Here is a 19,585-nt window from a genome sequence, read left to right on the forward strand (position 1 = left end):
AGTATAATACTTTACAAGTCTTAATTTTAATACAGTATATTTGACTGAATATACATGATTGTGCAACATTTCTTAGGATTTTACTGTTTTTTTGTTGCGTTTGACATTTACCAATATTTAAAAGCTATTCCAAGCTAATTTAACTATGAATTGTATAAACAGTTCGTTAAATTTTGCTGTAGTAAACATGGATGCCTTCTGAGAAGACTAGCAAAGCCATGGGCTGCAAACAAATTTTAGCAATCCCCTCCCTAGAAAATTTTTGAAATTTCAAGTAGCTGCAAACAAGTAACACAGTTTGAAGGTTAAAATATTAATTTAAATGAGTTCCTTCTGGATGTTTTAGCAAACTAATCAAAACAATATTTGTTAACACATTTTTGGGAAATTTTGCACCCTGAAAGATTTGGCGTTCTGGGCTGTAGCCCAGTCAGTACATATACTAAAGTGGGCCGTGCAGAATGTTGGTGTTAAATCCTGCCAGTCACCAAGCATAGTCTACATAGTCCCAGGCTAAATGTATAGAGAAGACACAAAAGTACAAAATGTACAAATAAAGGGCCGATTTCAAGCAAAGATTGTATTCATATAGCTACACAGTACTTTTAAAATTGCCATTTTAATAATCATCGATTTGTTGTTTATATTTTAATGCTATACAATAGGACCTGAAAAATATACGTCTTTTGTTTGTTGTAAATTTGTTGTTTTTTTAGGTAGGCTACCTAATAAAACGTATGATGCTGATCAAGAAGTTATTCAGCTACGCAATAATAATCCTACAGGTCTTTTTAGTTTTTGCAGACCCTCTTAAGATCAGATTTCAGACATAACGATATGAAAATTTAAAACAAATGACGATCAAAAAAAAAATATTGTTGTAGACTGTATTGAAAAATATATTTGGGCCATATCTATATCTATAAAATATATCCTTAATAAAAAATATAAAATATTGTTTGAATTTCTATGGTCAAATATTTGATACAAGTAAATTGTTTTGGATAAAAACATGAATAGGTCAGGGAAAAGTAATCAATTTGTGGATAATAGAAGATCGTGCAAAAAATCCCATCCTTATATATAATTCTGTAAGACAAAATCTTTACCAGAAAATTTTGGACGTCTGGTAAGTCGCAGAAAAGTGGGAGGGGTCTTAAATTTAAGGTCTTGACCCCAGGGACTCGGGAAAAATAGCAGAGTTTCCATAAAGTTACCAGAAAACGAGATATAATGTAAAATGTTCTCCATAAGAATAGCATTAGAAGCCATTTTCTGCTAATTTTGTTTACTTCATACAGCTGATCGTGATTTATCATCAAGCCAGTACGCAATGTTAACATTTGGATTATACTTATTTGCCAGTAAGTTCAGCAATGTCCTATATAAAACCAGGGATAACGTTACCTATAATAATTAAGACTTTTTAGTTACGTTATATAGAATATGGAAATATATTTTTTTACTGTGAAACTTTTCAAACTTGTGTTTAACAAGAAATAACCACATTGAATAAATAATTAACGAGCTACCTTAATAAACCAGTATTTATTCACAACCAATTATATGTTTGCTGCCTTTATAGTGTGGCCTTGCTTTAGCAGAGTTAAATCTATTTTTATTTTTATTTTGCTTCCAACGGTCCAAACAAACCAATTTACAATTATTTTTTTATATAATGCTTTCTCAATGTTCCTATAACTAAGGGTCAAGCCAAACATGCAAAGGGGCTTAAGAATCTACTTAAGAGAGAACTTGACAAGACAACGAGAACAACAACTAAAATCTGAGCAATGTTGACTAACAATGATAAATCTCTGATATAATTAACATTGAATAAAATGTGTAGCCAACAAAGATAACAAAAATAATAACAACAACAACAAACAACAACAGCATAAACTACAATAGCAACAATAATAAATAACAACAGGAACGAATAAAGACAATAGCATATAACAATAAAAATACTACAATAGAAAATATAACAATAGTAATAAATAAATAAACTGATATTTTACATAAACAACAAATCAAGGCAGCGCCTCACAGATCAACCAGTAACATCCTTTTTTTCAACGACTCGCCACTGATGGAGAAGAGGTCAATATCTTCCGGCAAGCTGTTGGCAAAGAGTTGGATGCGGGGAAATGTACTGTTGAACATGTACTGGGTTGAGTACTGGCGTCTAGCGTAGTGATTCTATGTAGTGATTCTAATGATTTATTGATAATAACATCAACAAAGACAAACAACAAACTGTTTTTTACACAAAAGATATGGCATATATACAGGGATATCTATTCTGACACATAGATAATATATTTCTTTGTTTGTTTAAATATTAGAATAATTTGTTTTATATTATTGAGCATTTTGGGGACTTATGTCCCTACAGGCCACTAGTTACAACAAATTCCTGTAAATTATTTAGGTCGTTTACTTGATATATACGATACAATAGTGAATTTTTAGAAAATATATTTTAGTATCTGTAAGAAGCAGAACATGAAATCACGCGTCCACGCGTCATCGACGCCCTATGTTGTTAGGGTAGGTTGGAGGGTTGGAGTTATCTATTGATCTTTATGACGCTGAGGGCAGGCACAGGATGCATTCCAGCATACCAGTTTCCAGCTTCTAGACAGGAACAGCTGTTTAGTCTGTCGTCTGCTCTGCGCCTGCCCCTACCGAGCAAAGTAGTTTTGAGAATCAAGGGCTATCGATCATAGGGTTAGGAGTAAGGACCGCTCTAAAACTCGTTCTCGTGTAACAAGGTCAATTGATAGTAGCCACTTGACTCAATTATCTAGTTCAGTCGCAGTCTAGGCGCGAGACAAGTGCGTCTGTTGTGTTTGTTTACATCAACTATGGCGGCAACAAAAATTGCCGGATCACTTTTGAAACAGAACCACAGCCATATCTTGCCATGGAATTTTGGTTAGTATGAATTTATAATTTATTTTGTTTATTCTCCGTGCCAAGATTGTTAAAAGAGGGGTTCCCTTCCTCTTGTAAAGTAAATGATCAGTTCTTTTCCCTTTCCCTATTGCCGTTTTTAACCACATATTTGTTGATTGTGTTATATATTATGCTATCTAACAGGTATACATAGTAAGCTATATGGGGTTGGACCTATTCCAAACAAATTAGAAAGTAAAAATGTGTAAAATACGATTATTTTACATAACTTAGGCCCTTAACACAGTAAATATCAATGGTAAATTTGAATTGATTTGTTTATTATTTACCTACCACATGCACTTATATAATAATGCAGATTTATTGTAATTGGTGATTAAAAGTCAAGGAAAACAACTTTGACATTATGGAAGAATAAATTTCAAAACACAAAATAGGCCTACATTAGCTTTAGGTACCGGTACTACCATTAGGTATTTATGTTACGGTAATTTATTCTTTCTCAATTGCATTCCTCATATTTAATACTGTAGATTCAAAAATAGTTAGTCCTAAAATAAAATAAAATATTAGGATGTTTAATAAAACATACAGTGGAACCTCGATAACAAGACCCTCGATAACAAGTCACCCTTGATAACAAGTGTCATCTTTAAATCCCCTAGGATTTATTTTGCCCCTAATCACATGTTATTGAAAACCTGGATAAGAAGACAACCTTGATAACAAGTATTATTTTATAATCCCCATGAGAGTCTTGTTATCAAGGTTCTAAGCCTGCATCTTTTTTTACTTATCTTTTTAGATTGTAGCGTAAGCCGATTTTTTAGATTGTGAAAATCCCCTCCTCCGAGGGGGTGTGAGGGGTGAATTGTTATGTTTCTCTTCCACTTAGCATGAAAAAAGTAAACCAAGGGTGTTTTTAAAATTTTTTTATAAACTCATCAATATGTTTTACAAGTTAGCTTTTTAAATTTTTTAAGCTTTTCTGACTTAAATACAAATTGTTACCTTTGCAAATATTTTAACAGGCTATAATAATAATAATTTTATTGCCTTGACAATTTGCAATGTACCATTTGTATCACCATTACAATTGCCATTATAAATTATTCCAGCAAGATGCATGGGCACCTTCAAAGGCGCGGTCGCCGGTGAACCTGAGAAACCATCGTTGAAAACTTCAGAGATTCCTGGACCTAAGTCAAAAGAGTTATATTCACAGTTGGAGAAGATTCAGGTAAAGGATTAGAAACAATTTATTCCTTAGGTCAAAAAATTAGTCTATATAATTGTGATTCGTTAATAGTAGGCTGTGTCAGTGATTGATTGTATATCTTATACTGCTCTCAGTGTAGTTTTATGTACCGGTACCTATCAATATTATTTTTTATGATTCAAAATTATTTTTCTGCGAGGAAATATGTCCGCTTGTAACCAGCAGTAAGTTTTCTTTTAAATCCATTTGTTGGTTTTTTTTGTAGGCTTCGGGATCTTGGATTAAAGAATAGCGGTTTTTAAGATAGGTGATTTCTTTTTGTAGAGGTCCTCAGATGATGTACGTATTCGTAGGACGATATTGTTTTCACTTCAACAGTTTAAAAAAGCTCTTTTGGAATCTCGGTCATTAACAAGCATGAAAACCACGTTTCAACTAGACTTACAACACGTTTTTTGAACCAAAAAGATGATAACCACTTGACTATTATTCATTCATTCTCCAAAGTTTACAACAATCCCAAAAAAAATTTATTTAACTTTAACATCAAAATATTTTTATCAGTTTTTCAACTGTTATGACAGAAATTTTGTTTTCCACAAGAAGTTAAGCCAAATTTACGACGGAGTTTGCAACAATTTGTTTCAAGTATTCGTGACACTGGTTTTCAACATACGTTTAAATAAATTGTTGCAGACTTTGTTGTAAATGCGTCTTGAGAAAGTTGTAATATACTAAAAAGTTTTTGAGCTATCAAACATTAAGAGATTAGTGTAAACTAGAATAAACTGGCTAGCTACAACTTATTTTTTTATTTTTTGCCTTTGAGATGTTTACTATCAATCATAAATACTTTGTTGTTTTCCTCAAAACAATAAGACATCTTACAAAAATAAATATACAACTATCCAAACGATATTTCCAGGGTTTGAAATTAACTAAGTAATTAATCTTTGTTAGCCTTAGATTAATCTGTAGGTGCATACATAAAAAAATAGTTATTTTTTTAGAATTTTTCCTTAATTAGAACATTAAAAAATATTAATGGTGTGGAGAAAATACTAACATTTGAATGTCATTAACACAAATTTAAAAAAAAAAGTTAACATCTTTGTTATTACTATATTTACAAAATGTTGGTGAGTATAGGTGGGTGACGTTTCTGTAGCTAAGGTTATGTTGCAAAGCTGCGTTAACACGGAGCCAACTCCTTGGAAGTTACCTGCCTCAGTTACTTGAAATCCAAAAAATCAACCCAACAGCAAATGCCTCGTAACCTAACTTGCCTATTGGCCTCGTGTAAAAACGGCTTAAAGGCAGCATTGCTGTATAGTTGTTTCATAGATAAATAATTTCTCTCTTAGATTTGTCATCCACATGACAATCTTAAGATACCATATTTTTATGACTGTAGAGGGTGTTTTAATATTTACAATCGTTGCAATTTTACCAAATTTAAAACTATTTTAACCAAATAAAATGATCTACATATAAAATTTGCATGTCTCTGTAGTGTTGATATAACAAAAGAGTACTCACTCCGTTGAGCAACCACAAATAAGAGGAATCTTTTTCATCATCGGCTGTGCCAGACATTAAGAAACCAGTTTACACATTAAATTTACATGCAGTGCCTATTTAGATTTAAGTATTTAACTGTGAGATCTACTATCTTTCCTACAAAATGCTGTACAGTTGAACCTCGTTTGTACGAGCCTCGATAAAACGAATTCCTCGATAAAACGAATTCCTCGATAAGACGAATTTTTTTAAATCCCCTTGACACTTCCATAGGTCAATGCCAAAAACACCTCTATACAACGTAGTAATTAAGTTAAAAACCTCCATAAGACGAATTTGTTTGTGACATGGGCTAGGACTGATTAACCTCTATACAACGAATATTCTTAGCACAAAACCTCTACAAGACGAACGTGACCTCTATAAGACGAATTTATCATAATCTTAACCTCCATAGTACGTAGTTTTCAAAACAAACAGAAGCTTGTCTCAACATGAAACCCCCACCCATCCCTCCTCCTTCATCATTCATCGTTTGGAGAAACCTTGGAGCGAGGAGAAACCTCTATAAGAAGAATAACAGCAGCATTAAACCTCGATAAAACGACCCTCTTTATTAAGAATACCTCTATGGTACGAATTTTTCCCGTACCCCTTGAAATTCGTCTTATAGAGGTTCAACTGTACTGTAGATTAGTTAGGTGCTCATATCTTTACTCTCATGAAAGTTCAGTTTTGTTAGTGTTTCCTTATAAAAAAAGAAAAATGAGCAATTGGATCAGATTGTGTGATAATATGTGACTGGTTCACTGAGAAGTGTCAGATACTACAATCTTTATTCTCACTTTGGGTATGAAAGACAAAAGAGTAGCCTACTCCCTTGTCATAATGACCGTTACGTAAACAAATTTTATCACAAAGGAATAGATGATTTTGTTAAATTTAATCTTATGATAAAGAAATTCACAATTACAAATGAAACAAAAGTGAAAGAAGTTAATGTGTTTTTACACTATTTTAAGAAACATGTTCAGTTATTGTTCATTCTATATTCACTTTTCGGTATTTCATAGACTTTGAAATCCAAAGTTATGATCACATTATATCCCGAATTTTTATTCAAGACAACAGAATGGAAAACATAGACATTTGTTTAGTTACCTAACCAAGTTAAAACAGTAAATGCATTAATAATTTATCAAATATTAAATAGGTGGAATTAAAGGGAACAAAATTGTATTGTATGAGACATAAAATAGATATCAATAAATAGATCAGTGTGATGATCATTATCTGATTAAAGTACTTTCACTCTTCTGCAGCTAGGGGGTTCCCATGGGGGAGGGGTAGGAATACAGGGGCTAAGGCACTCCTCCCCATTGGACCCTGTAAAATTACATTTAAACTTACTTTTTGTCCTAAAAACATAATGGAGGTTTTGGACAAAGTTCTGGATGTAATACACCTTTAGAAAGTCACCAAGGCAAATACCACTTTTTCTGAGGGAGAACCTCCTTTCTTAAGGGGGATACAGTAGAGTCCCGCAAACTCGGCGTAATGTGGACTGGAAGGGTGCCGAATTTGTGAAATGCCGGGTTATCAGTAGGGTTAAAAATAAGAACAATACAATTTTTAAGCTTTTTAATCACCTTTTTTATTTATATTTATTTTACAAGTCAGTAACAAGTAATCAGATATAGTACAACAAATCCTTGGTACGAGTTGTGAATGATTTGTTTTGAGCTGGCTTGAGTCCATGTTTAACTCGGACTCAAAAAATCACTAATTTTCTGAGCCAGGTGATGGCCGAGTTATCCAGACTGCCGGGTTATCGAGTGCCGAGTTTGCGGGACTCTACTGTACCCCTGAACCTCCTCGTAGCCCCCCCTTGACAAGGTTCTTGAACCGCCACAGCTGTTCTGCTGAGTCTGTCAAGAGTTGAATTTACATTCCCAAGACATCAAAAAATGTGTTTACTTAGGGATAGCTGAGTGGTTTAGTGCTTGCCATGTAATCATAAGAATATCGGTTCTCTTCACCATAAACTACCAACCTTGGTGCGTTGGTGATGTTGTCAATCAAATTTTAATGTAAAGCTTTTTTAGACAATATAAAAAAATTTTAGGAGTGCCTAATTTCTTAATTGTAAGGTACCGGAACTGAGCTATGAAGCAAAAACTCTGGCCCTTCTCTCCATCTTAACCCTTCCCTCTGTAGAAAATTGGGTTGTCGATCAACAAAATAAAAAAGGACCATATACAGCATCATCATGTGTGAAAAATTTGCTTTAGATTACCGTATTAAAACACTTAAGAATATTTTCTACAAAAAGAGACCCCTGAACCCCGTTCGACTAATACCCCTAAAAATGAGCCCTCAATAGTAATCATAGGTTATTAACTCAGTTCTATCATGTTCCAGCAATCAGGATCTGTTCAGTTGTTTGGAGACTATGACAAATCCATCGGCAACTACCTGATAGACGTAGACGGCAACGTTCTGCTGGACATCTACACTCAGATTTCGTCAGTTCCCCTCGGCTACAACCATCCAGATGTTTTCAAAGCGCTGCAGAAACCAGAGAATCTTGTGAGTTTAATTTCGCTTCCCCACATTTATATCGGAAACCATATTATTATCTCAATTGTACAATTTAAGCCGTCAGCAAACTTCTTAGGCTTATACAATGCAACCTATTAAGACAAAAACAATGAATGAGTCAGAATAAACACTAACTATTTTATCGACAAAATGATTCTTTACAGTGCTCTCGATGCATGTTTACCTTTCAATGTAGATAGAATTAATAGAATGCATTTATAGAGCTGGATAAATTGTAAGATGGATAAAGATGGGTTCATGTTTGTAAAGAATTCTGCATCATCAAACTTGCAGTGTTGAAGATTATGTGAATTCCTATCATGCTGGAGAGAGTTTATTCAAACAGGTTAATGATACCATAAAAGGACACTCAACCCCAGGCTAAATAGTATTAACCTAAATGCTGGCTAATTATTTTTGAAACTTATTTGTTAATTACCGGTAAAAAACCTGAGTTTCAGGGGAATTCAAAATAAAAAGTTGGTCGATAACTTGGTTTAAAAATAAATACATCTTTTAAATATTCTATCTACAAAGTGAATTTGGAACAGAATGCAGCCATTTTCAAATAAATCTCAAGAGAACAGTTATTTATTTCGTAACAATATTTAGGAACAAAAGCCCTGCACTTGCTTATATTTTCACGGTTTTCTTCATTTAGCCTTACCCAACATCAAAAATAAAATAACTGTAATACAACAGTATTTTAGGAAATTGTGAAGGTAGAAATAAAAATTGAAGTTTAATCTTATCTTTGAAAATGGCATTAATAGTATAGATAAAAGGTGTACACGAGTTTATCTTTGGATTAATTATTATTCCTGTTTTTCAATCTCACTCAAGTACTAATGAACTCTGACAGGTAAACCCCCTGTTGTAGACAACATGCACTGAGATAAATTATCGGTTACCTGATTACTTTTGGAAATAGGCTATTATTACTGCTGTTACTTGATCAATGGGCTGGTTAAATAACCAGCTCATCGTTGGTATAATACAGCTACACAGATCATCTACTCCGCCTACTTTTGTTCTTTACTCAAACTTTGGTTGAAATATGCAAAATTTAATTCCGTTATTAGTGATAATGATGATAAAGCCTGAAAGCCTATCCTGTGTCATTGGCTGTGTAATGTGTAATCATTCAAGCAAAAAAGTGCATTTTTATTATAAAATTGAAGTCTATACTAGTTTAAATTTTTATAAAATTGAATCTACATGTTTTCATTAATTTGTTAAGATACCGCTGTACCTCCCAACTAAAAAAGGTCTGAATCATCATCAGAAGTTACAACATAAATGAATTGCTACATTTAAAAACACACATTATGAGGTTCCAATAAACAACAATAATAAAGGAATACAACAATAAGATCTTTACAAAAAAATAACTAATCAAACAGGTTCTGACTTTTTTTACAAAGTGATGCATGTGTGATAGTGTGTCAATCATATGCAGGTGGCTGAACAAATAATCTGAAGTGCAAACCAAACAGATCTGAACAAGTGGTTGTATATTACACTGTGTCCTTAGGAAATCAACAACAAAATTCCATTTTATAAATGCATGGAATCAAAAAAATATGGCACAGGATGCTACCTTATTTAACCAGAATATGGTCAAAATTAGAGAATGTTCTTGGAATGTAAATATGTCAATTATCTTGTTTTCAACATTATTGTTGATTTAAAACGTATATTTTTTTATAAACTTTGTAAATAATTATTGTTTTTCAGAGGGCAATTCTGAATAGGCCTGCTCTAGGAGTGTTTCCCGGAGCCGATTGGCCAGCAAAGCTGAAGAATGTGCTACTTAGCGTGAGTAACCATATCGTACCCCTATTATTCTCAAACTCATAACTACAGTTAGTTGGTGGCAGCCAATAGCAAGACTGGACTAGCGCAACGTTACAACATCACCCGTTCACTACTTTTTGACATTAATTAAAATGTACTAAGCAATATTTTCATATCAGCTGGTATTATTAAATTTGGTGATACCGCACTGTCCTCATTGGCTCCTTCGAAGTCACGTGGTAAATAGGCTCCTCCCTCAACTGCAGACTCTCGTGGACCCTACTGTAACTACATAACCACTACAGTGGCTTAAAGTGCTCCAGAGATGTTACTTCGCCTCACCAACACTTTGCCTTCAGACGTTCTGCTCGTAAACTTCTACTATTCTTTTAAATAGGTCAACTATCTTAATTTTGGTTGACTATCTTCTAAGTTATTAGGTGAAATATTCTTTGACTAAGCACTTTCCTTTTTCCTGTAAATCTGTCCAGTCTATGTAATCCTTCTGCTTTGCACTTGGCCCACAGTATCTGGATCTACTTATAGCTTTAAGTTCATTATTATTTGTTTTTTTTTCACCCCATTGTCATGTTTTAAAGTTGTTTGTAAGATAAGGTCTTATAATGATTTATATGTCTGAGTTTCAGTTTTAGGGGTAATATTTTGTCGCTTACTCAGTACCTTTGAGACAAGCTCTTATAATATAATATGCTTAGTATTGGTTGCTTAGTATTCAACTTCATACACTGGATACAATTTTATTTTGCAGGTTGCACCAAAAGGTCTAAGCCACGTAACAACCATGATGTGCGGATCATGTTCTAACGAGAATGCGTACAAAAACATGTTTATCTGGTACCAGCGGCGACAGCGAGGTGGCAGCACTAGCTTTAGTGAGGAGGAAATGTCGTCCTGCATGATCAACCAAACCCCTGGCGCACCCCCACTGTCTGTGCTGTCCTTCAAGGGTGAGTTTAGGGTGAAAATGGAAAAAGAAGAAGATAGGAAGAAAGGGAAGCAAGGAATGGATACAGAGAGATATTTAGGTTAATACAGAGAGATTAACCCCGTTCCTATGGTCCGATTATGCTGGTTCGCAAATTCAAGTTTATCATGCCTTACACCTTCAAGCCAAATTTCATAAAAAATTACTCAAGTTATCGCGTTCACAGACATATATATATATATAGTAGATCCTCGATAACAAGACTCTCATGGGGATTATTAAATAAGACTTGTTATGAAGGTTAAGTTCTTATCGAGGTTTGCAATAACAAGTGATTAGGGGTAAAATAAATTTTAGAGGATTTAAAAGTGACACTCGTTTTCAAGGATGACTTATTATCAAGGGTATTGTTATCAAAGTTTCAGTGTACATATATACACAAATTTAAACGATTGGTGTTTTAGGCCTCTGGGGACATCAAAATGAAAAAGTAAATCAGTCCTGGGCCTAGGTCTTACCGTGCTACCGACGGTAATAGCTACTTCCCTATAGGGAAATTTGCTAAAAGCAAATTTTAATTCCGTTATGATTGAAATAAAATGTATCCATGCTTTCACAAGCCCATCAAAATTCTTATTTTTTTTTTTCCTTTTTTGTTCAACAGAAAACATTTTATGTTGTGTATGTACAGTAGAACTCCAATTATGCGAACTCCAATCAACCGAATCACAGATTATCCGAATCGCTTACTTAAACAATTTTAAAAACGTAAAGCTACAGTAGTAATAAGTAAAAAAAAGAATTGTTATTTAACACAACTTAATAACAGATATAGAACACTTGTACTATAAGCATTGTTAACTGTCAAAATGTTCTGATTTAATTTATTACCTAATTAAAAGTTCATTTAGTACCGAAAATGAGGATTTTTCTTTAAAATTCCTTGACCCGGTAAAACTCCGATTATCCCAATTTTTGATTATCCGAATGGGGTCTGGTCCCAATTGATTCGGATAATCGGAGTTCTACTGTATTTATTTTAGTTGAACTCAATTTAAAATGACAAAATGTTGCCTCTTTCACCAATCATAACTAAAAGTGGGATGATATTTTGTGATACAAAAAAGGCTTTCCCAGATTCTTGAAAACAACTTTCTTGATAATAACTGTCTTCACAGCCAGGGGCGGACTGGCCCGCCGGCCCACCGGCCAGTGGGCCGATACGCCTTCTTAACATTCCAATATTTGCGCCCTCGTTAAAGGAAAAATTCATAAAAAAAATTTAAAAATGAGACGAGATGTGTTTTTAGAAAGCAAGAGGAAAAACTTAGAGTAAAAGTTTCAGCAGTGAATAGCAAAACATAAAGTCGGGTGTGAGACCTGAATAGACACTGTCGATAAGCGAGAGCAAAGCAGCTCTTCTCTCTCGTACGTGTAGGCCTACTCCGAGTGGAAGGCACTTTACTCTGTGGTCTGAGGTACTTAAAAACAGCTGTCCTCTTCCCGCGTCATTTTACGCCGAACCCGAAAAAAAAACTGCACTGCGACTGCATCCGACATCGGTCGGTGTCACGATGTCGTCTGTGGTAAACAACTAGTGAAGATAATTTAATATTATTCATATTTGTTATAATATTTAATTATTGCTCACACTATAACTATTTCACTTTAAGTCACATTTAATTTTTATCAATGTCAACTCAACTCTCTTGTAAAATAGCGTTTGCCGTGCATGTAATAAATAAATAAAGAGTGTGAGCTGCCAATTAAAATGTGTCTCTCTTTAGTGAGTGTCTGATTTGTGTCTCTGTGTCGAAAGCTTCAATTTATTTTTATATTATTTACCTACACAGGAAACATGAACGAAAGCAGTATTGTAGAATCACTACTTTTACAAAATTTAAATTAGATTTAGTGACAGTGTATTTGTTAACTTAACCATTACACAGTAAAGGTTAAACAGTAAACATTATTTTAATACCGTATGTGGCTACCGCCTATTAATTAATTATTTCAATATGCACTATGGCACTAATTTGGTAAACTTTCCTATTTTACTTACAGATAGCCAGCTCAAAATACCTTCGTAGTTCTCTCTAGGCTATTTCGTTTGTAGAAATAGGTTAGGTAGGCCTACTTTAGGGTTACAGTTTTGACTTAATGTAATGCTAAAAAAGTTTAAGTCAATAAATTGGTTTTGTTCACAGTGAAAGCATATTGTTTGTGTTAAAATTATTTCATAGAAATCTAAAATATATAACTTCTGTTATTTACAGTGCCAAAAAATACAACAGTTGCAAGTTCAGGTTGTAAACAGGAAGCAAATGATTTATATTGTATGCATGCAGCCAAGTCATGCAAGGGAAAATAAAGAAAATACACAAATATAATACGAAAGAACCTAAGAAAATCATTTGTATTTTTATTTTTGTTAGGGTATTTACTGTCAGAATAGCACCAAGTCGTGTGGGTAAATAGTCTAAATTTTGTAAACCAAACATTGACCAATAGTGTCAGTTATCAGATTTCTGATTTTCCACTGTTAATGCCTCTAGATTGCCTAAAAATGCGAGTTTACAGGTATAATTTTTAAAAAATTCCATACCCCCCAGACCCCCCGGTTGGCGCCTTCGGGCTGGTCAAGGTTTACGCCCTAGTAGAGTACCCAGTCCGCCCCTGTTCACAGCAAAGAGAAAAACTGTTCTAAATGTTAGTTTTTGTATTGCAGGAGCTTTTCACGGACGCACGCTTGGAGTCCTATCCACCACTCACTCCAAGTACATTCACAAGATAGATGTGCCTGCGTTTGACTGGCCAATAGCCTCATTCCCACTGTACAAGTACCCGTTGGAAGAACACACTCGAGAGAATAAGGCAGAAGACGAGAAATGTCTTGCTGAGGTATGTCTCTTTTTAATAATGTTAGTCGTAACTTGACTTAATCCGTTAGTAGACTACTCTAATGTTAATCTTCCTCCATCTTCAAATCTTCCTCTTCCATTGGTGTCTTCCTCCAAGTATTCCTAGGCCCTCTAACTCTTCTTTAATTTAAGTAAGTGGACCTGTACAAATTGTTAGAAACACTGTGCTTGTTTTAAATTACAGATAATGATAAGATGTTGATTGTTAGCTTGTTCAAATATTTTTCTTCTGAAAGACCTTTCTTTTGAAATGTGTTCTTTATTTATTTATACTCCCAAAAGGTATTTTGCCTCACCAACTAACAGCCTCTTGCCTACATCCTTTGATCCTGATCTTTTGCATCAGCTCTCAATAATTTAATGTATTTGTTACATAATCTTTTCACCTCTTCTTTTGGCATTCAATGGGACTTCTTTTTCCCAATTTTTTGTTTTGTTTTCCCTCCATTTGTTTTCTTATACCTTCATCTGTCCTCCGGTCCATTTCAGACGTCTGTTTTTATTTCTTCAGCAACCACATTTGGTAATTGAAACATATCTCTTAGTTCCCTATTATGTTTCCTACTCCATTCACCGTTATTTAATGCTTTTTTGTTGGAAAAAAATTTTCCTGTGTACTTATTTTAAAATGGGATTGATTTCTTCCCCTAAAACCGCATAAATTTTGTGATCGAAGTATAGTACTCACATACTGAATTTCATCAAATATTGGTTCCTAGAATTTTAATCAAAGATACAAACACACATGCAACCCAGACATCACTTCGATAACTACTTTTTTTTGGTTCAGGGGAACCAAAACGGATATATCCACTTGAAATTCAAAATCAAAACATTTTGACAAACACCATATTTTCTCCATATAGCCGACTATGTATAGGGGGAGAAAGTACAAAAGTAGATACAGTATATTTTTACTACTTAACAATTTATTTGCATCTCTCTCCCAATGTTTATTGTCGTAGGTGTCTGAACTGATAGAGAAATACAACAAAGCTGGTAAGCCCGTGGCGGGAATTGTGATAGAACCGATACAATCTGAGGGTGGCGACCATCACGCTTCCCCAGAGTTCTTCCAGAAACTTCAAGCCATTGCTAAAGAGGTAAAACCATCAGGCCTTTAAAGGAAATTTGCTATTGTGAGAGTATAATATTAAGTACAGTAGAGAGTTATCATGTGAAACAATTGGGGGTTGAGGGTGTTCTGATAACAGATTTTTTCAAATAGTCCATCATTGACATTTTTGAATTTTAACATTTACTTTTTACCGGTTTTGATTGCCACTTGCAACTAATTGTAGTAATATCTGTGAGCTCTCTTGCGGTATCGGAATCACCAGTCTCTAAACCTAGTTTGGCCAAAATCACCATGAACAAGACAATAATAAACATAAATCTTGCAAAAGTATGTGGTTTGATTGTTTAATTTGTGTTTTGTCGTCAATGCGATCTAGTGCATTCAAACTCTCATTCTATTTGTGACTGTGGGAACATGATTAGTTTAAGTTAGCATTACTTTGATAACAAAAAATATGAATTTGTTCGAAATTAACTTAAGTTTGACTACAATAAAAAGCTTGATTTTAGAAAGAAAATGTTAAATTACTCGTAAAATTGGCATACACATATTATTTCCTTAAAGCCACTTTAATCAATGGGCCCCTTACCCAGTGGCACAAGAAGTTTTAGGTTTGTGTGGAGCGCAAGGAAGAAGACAATTGCCCTACAGGATAGCTGGAGAGGGGCACAATTAACTCTCGGGCCCATAGCGCATCACCTGCAAACCTTAGGTCTGACAATGAAACCCAAAGTTACACAAGGTAGCTCATTATATTTTTTCTTGTATTTTCTTTCTTCTATTTCAGAACGGAGCAGGTTTCCTGATAGACGAAGTACAGACCGGGGGAGGTCCCACTGGAAAGTTCTGGTGTCATGAACACTTCAATCTGCCTACACCACCAGACATAGTCACCTTCAGCAAGAAGATGCAACTCGGAGGTTACTATTTAAAGTCTGAATTTGTGTAAGTTTAACTTTGGGTGTGATCATTATCATATGATAGAGGTTGTTTCGGTTTCTTTCTGTCAGTCTGTGAATCTAATTCCGAGTGAACACAAAATTACTTAACCAACTGGGCCGAAATGTTATCTAAGTTAGATTGTGAACCCAATTGAAATTTAAATGAAGCTACAATTAACTTTATTGCACTCCGTCTCCCTTGACACTTTTGATTAAGTCGTAGGACCATTAAGTTTTTTTGAACAAGACAGCAACATGAAGATGGATTTTAAGCTGAATTTGAGTTGAGGATGAGTGTAGTTGTATCAGATTATTTGTGAAACGTAGATTATATATTTACAGCAACACACCTGGGTGTGTATTAAGTCTGGTTCTTTGGACAGGATCATTTATTAAAAGCCCATCAATGATCAAGGACTGCCGAGTCCAGTTTCAAACCGCTGAAAGATTTTGACTTTTCTCAGGTTCAAACCAATGACATTCTGATTACTAGGCAAGCTGACCTTCTAACCAGGGTTGCCACCCGTCACGATTTTGGTTCCTTTTGCCCGTATTTAAGCCTATGTTAATCCGGAAGGGAGGGGAGCAATGACCCGATTTTTCCCTGACCTAAGGTTAACTAACCTTAAGGTGGCAACCCTGCTTCTAACAGACTAAGACCAGCTGTTCTTTAGCCAAAATCATTGCACAATAATCACAGTTTCCAGTTTGAAACCATCAAAAAGCAAATGACTTTTCTGGATCCTTAAGCTATCTTCTTAGACATTTAAAATGCACCATTCTTGACTTCATGAACTATCTTCCAGGCCACCTCAGGCTTACAGAGTGTTCAACACATGGATGGGAGATACAGGCAAGGTCGTGTTGCTGGAAGCTATACTGGAAGTGATAAAACGAGACAACCTCCTTGCAACTGTGGATGCTTCGGGTAAGGTCCTCATGGACGGACTCGGCTCACTACAAAAGGACTTTCCCAACCTACTCAACTCTCTAAGAGGAAGAGGAACTTTCCTTGCCATCAATGCGCCATCGTCAAAACTGCGAGACGAGATGATTTCTAGACTCAAGAAGAAAGGTGGGTTGAATCAGCCGGAAGTGTAATAGGGTACTACTTACAAAACAATGTCGGTACATAACAATCCTGTGTAGTAGCAGTTGTCTAAGTACATTATTGCTATCAGGCTAAAAGAAAATGTTGGCTTTTGTAGTGTCTTAATGTTTATGTCGTCATAATAGTTTTGATATTGAACCAAAAAAATTAACACAACCTTATCTCAAAGGTCTTAAAACTTGTCAATCGATCAACTGATTATGTACTCGTGAATATACTACCAAGGCCCACTAGAAAAATAGGCCATGCTGCAGGATCCATGACGTCACACTTGTGGATAGATTCACTGCCATATCCCATATGTTTTAGGTAAATAAGCTGGCTGTTTGTCAGATTTTAACTGTAAGATTTTAATACAACTATCCACCACTGTGACATAGTTTTGCGCTGCAGCATGGCCTGTTTTCCTAGTGGGGTCTTGATAATACAAAGCTTAAGTTACTTCAACTAGATAGAACCGTTTGACTGAAGACCATGGTAAATAAACCTTAAACTGCTTATTTTAACAATGACAGATGCTAATCTGTCTCTCACGCAATGTTTCAGTTGTGCTGCAGATTGTGACTCAGATTCACTTTAGTTTATTTTGCTTCTTCAAGATGAACGGAAATTATCAAATAACATTAGCTTAAATAATTTAAATGCAAAACTATGAGAGATTATTAATAGCTTAACATTCTAATATAATGTTGTGCTTAATTCCATTAGCTTAAACACAGTGAATTATACAACGAATCCTTTTTGAAGGTAACTTGAGATTTTGTTAGTTTATTCAGTTAGTTAAGCAATCCAGGTGGTTAAAATCTAACATGAGCGCTGATTTATTGCTGTTTGATGCTGTTTTATTTAAGAAAGATTTTTATGCATACGTTTTTTTCCCTAGGTGTTCAGGCCGGAGGTTGTGGAGACTTGGCTATCAGGTTCCGACCCGCTCTTATCTTCCAGCCATACCACGCTGAAATATTCTTGAACATTTTCCGACAGGTGGTAAAAGAAATGAATGGCTAAGGCTAAATACAGTGGAGTTCGAAAATAGCTTGTCAACACAAGTTATGCGTTTTCTCTATGCAACTACAATTTATTACTGTTTGCACATTGATACAAACTTAACTTGCTAACAAAGTACATTAGACTCTTCTTGTTTGGAAATATGGAGACTGTTTGTGTGATAGTCTGGGTATACCTAGTCTAGACCATCACATGTAAATACAATTATCATTGAACACATTTCAAAACAAAATTCATGTGCATGTACACATACATAGGCACATTAATGAAAATAAACGGTATCAGCATTCTGACACATACTTTCTCCCATAAGTTTGTCAACAACCTTTATCATGTGTAAGCGGTGAGAGTAAATATACGGAAATGGGATTTGTACAATTTTGTTAGGACTATAACATACTAAATTTTTATCAAAATCGTTCGGGCCATTTTTTAGAAAATCCATTTTTTCCGTTATTTTATGAGGTTTTATAAGAGAATCCCCATTAAAGTTTAAATAAGAGTCTACTGTAGTTACAAACTAAGTATTGCTGTTGATCGTTTATTGTGTATAACATAACTTTTTCTATAGTCTGGACGACTTTTGAAAATTTGAAACAGTATTAGAGCACAACTAGTTTTTCACTTAATTCTCAATGCAAACAAATTAATTTAAAACAAAGTAAAAATGCTGGTTTAAACAATGAGTTAAGTTACAAACCATTTTAGCAGCTCTAGGAGGGCTTTGGAGTATCAAATATTGGAAATTGCACATTCAAAAATAACCAGAACCAGTGTTGTTATTAATTACAAGTATCTTACAATTATTTGCTGTAGGCCTAGCTTTAAAGAGCTGGCTAAGATATATTTTATGTTTTAGTGTCTGTGATGCTATTTAGTCTTCCACATAAAACCGTCTTCCATTTTATTGTGTCTTGTATCAAAATGTCTTCCATTCCAGAGCTATGTGTACATAATATTGTTAATTGTTATTATTATAGAGTGCATTTATTCTTAGTTTTAATAGTTTTATTATTAATTTGTTGTAAAATGTTTTCTCAGTTTTAAGATTTAATTACAAATTATATTTTAAACAATTATTTCTTTTATTGTGGTTTTTTACCTGAACCATCATCTAATAGTCTAATAATAGTGCTACCTTTATAAAGTACCTAATACAACTTACAAATTTACCTTTTGTTTTAATTGAATGCTTATGTAATGTATACAATTGGTATAGTTAAATATCAATATTATTTAACTTGTTTATATTCAACTGTCTTGATAAAACTAGAATTGGGGAAAACCCCATAAAATATTTAACTTCTTTGAGTTTTTGTTTGGGTAAGCTATCTTCAAGCTATAAAGCATATAAGGTTATCTCATTAAAATATAGGGCATTTGTCAGGAATTGTTCAAGGAATTGACAAAAAAGCAGGCTTGCTTAACTTTAAATAAGTCAAAAGTGACATAATTTTCTTCTATAATGATTATGTGTCTCTATGGTCTTAAAGCCTGTTTTCCACTTTCCTGTCAATTTC

At 34.3% G+C, this 19,585-nt stretch overlaps 1 protein-coding gene across 1 annotated transcript; it reads left to right on the forward strand.

Annotated features, from left to right (window-relative positions):
• The first annotated feature begins 2,736 nt into the window (after window positions 1-2,736).
• On the forward strand, window positions 2,737-19,144 carry LOC128990298 (4-aminobutyrate aminotransferase, mitochondrial-like). The gene is made up of 10 exons (XM_054412628.1): window positions 2,737-2,940; window positions 4,041-4,162; window positions 8,084-8,251; window positions 10,001-10,081; window positions 10,830-11,028; window positions 13,735-13,907; window positions 14,893-15,030; window positions 15,793-15,950; window positions 16,753-17,021; window positions 17,941-19,144. Exons 1-10 carry the CDS (start codon window positions 2,871-2,873, stop codon window positions 18,063-18,065), a joined length of 1,503 nt encoding a protein of 500 aa, XP_054268603.1. The 5' UTR covers window positions 2,737-2,870; the 3' UTR covers window positions 18,066-19,144.
• The last annotated feature ends 441 nt before the right edge of the window (window positions 19,145-19,585 follow it).

This window comes from Macrosteles quadrilineatus, unplaced genomic scaffold (genome assembly GCF_028750875.1).
Source record: "Macrosteles quadrilineatus isolate MER2022 unplaced genomic scaffold, UCM_ALF_1.0 Scaffold_1__1_contigs__length_201487025, whole genome shotgun sequence".
NCBI classification, from domain to species: domain Eukaryota; kingdom Metazoa; phylum Arthropoda; class Insecta; order Hemiptera; family Cicadellidae; genus Macrosteles; species Macrosteles quadrilineatus.

Bases quoted from the DNA above. Each gene is read 5' to 3' on its own strand.
- LOC128990298 (XM_054412628.1), top strand. From the start codon at position 2,871: ATGGCGGCAACAAAAATTGCCGGATCACTTTTGAAACAGAACCACAGC. The intron at 4,163-8,083 runs GTAAAGGATTAG...ATCATGTTCCAG, and splicing joins CACAGTTGGAGAAGATTCAG to CAATCAGGATCTGTTCAGTT. The intron at 15,031-15,792 runs GTAAAACCATCA...CTTCTATTTCAG, and splicing joins TTCAAGCCATTGCTAAAGAG to AACGGAGCAGGTTTCCTGAT.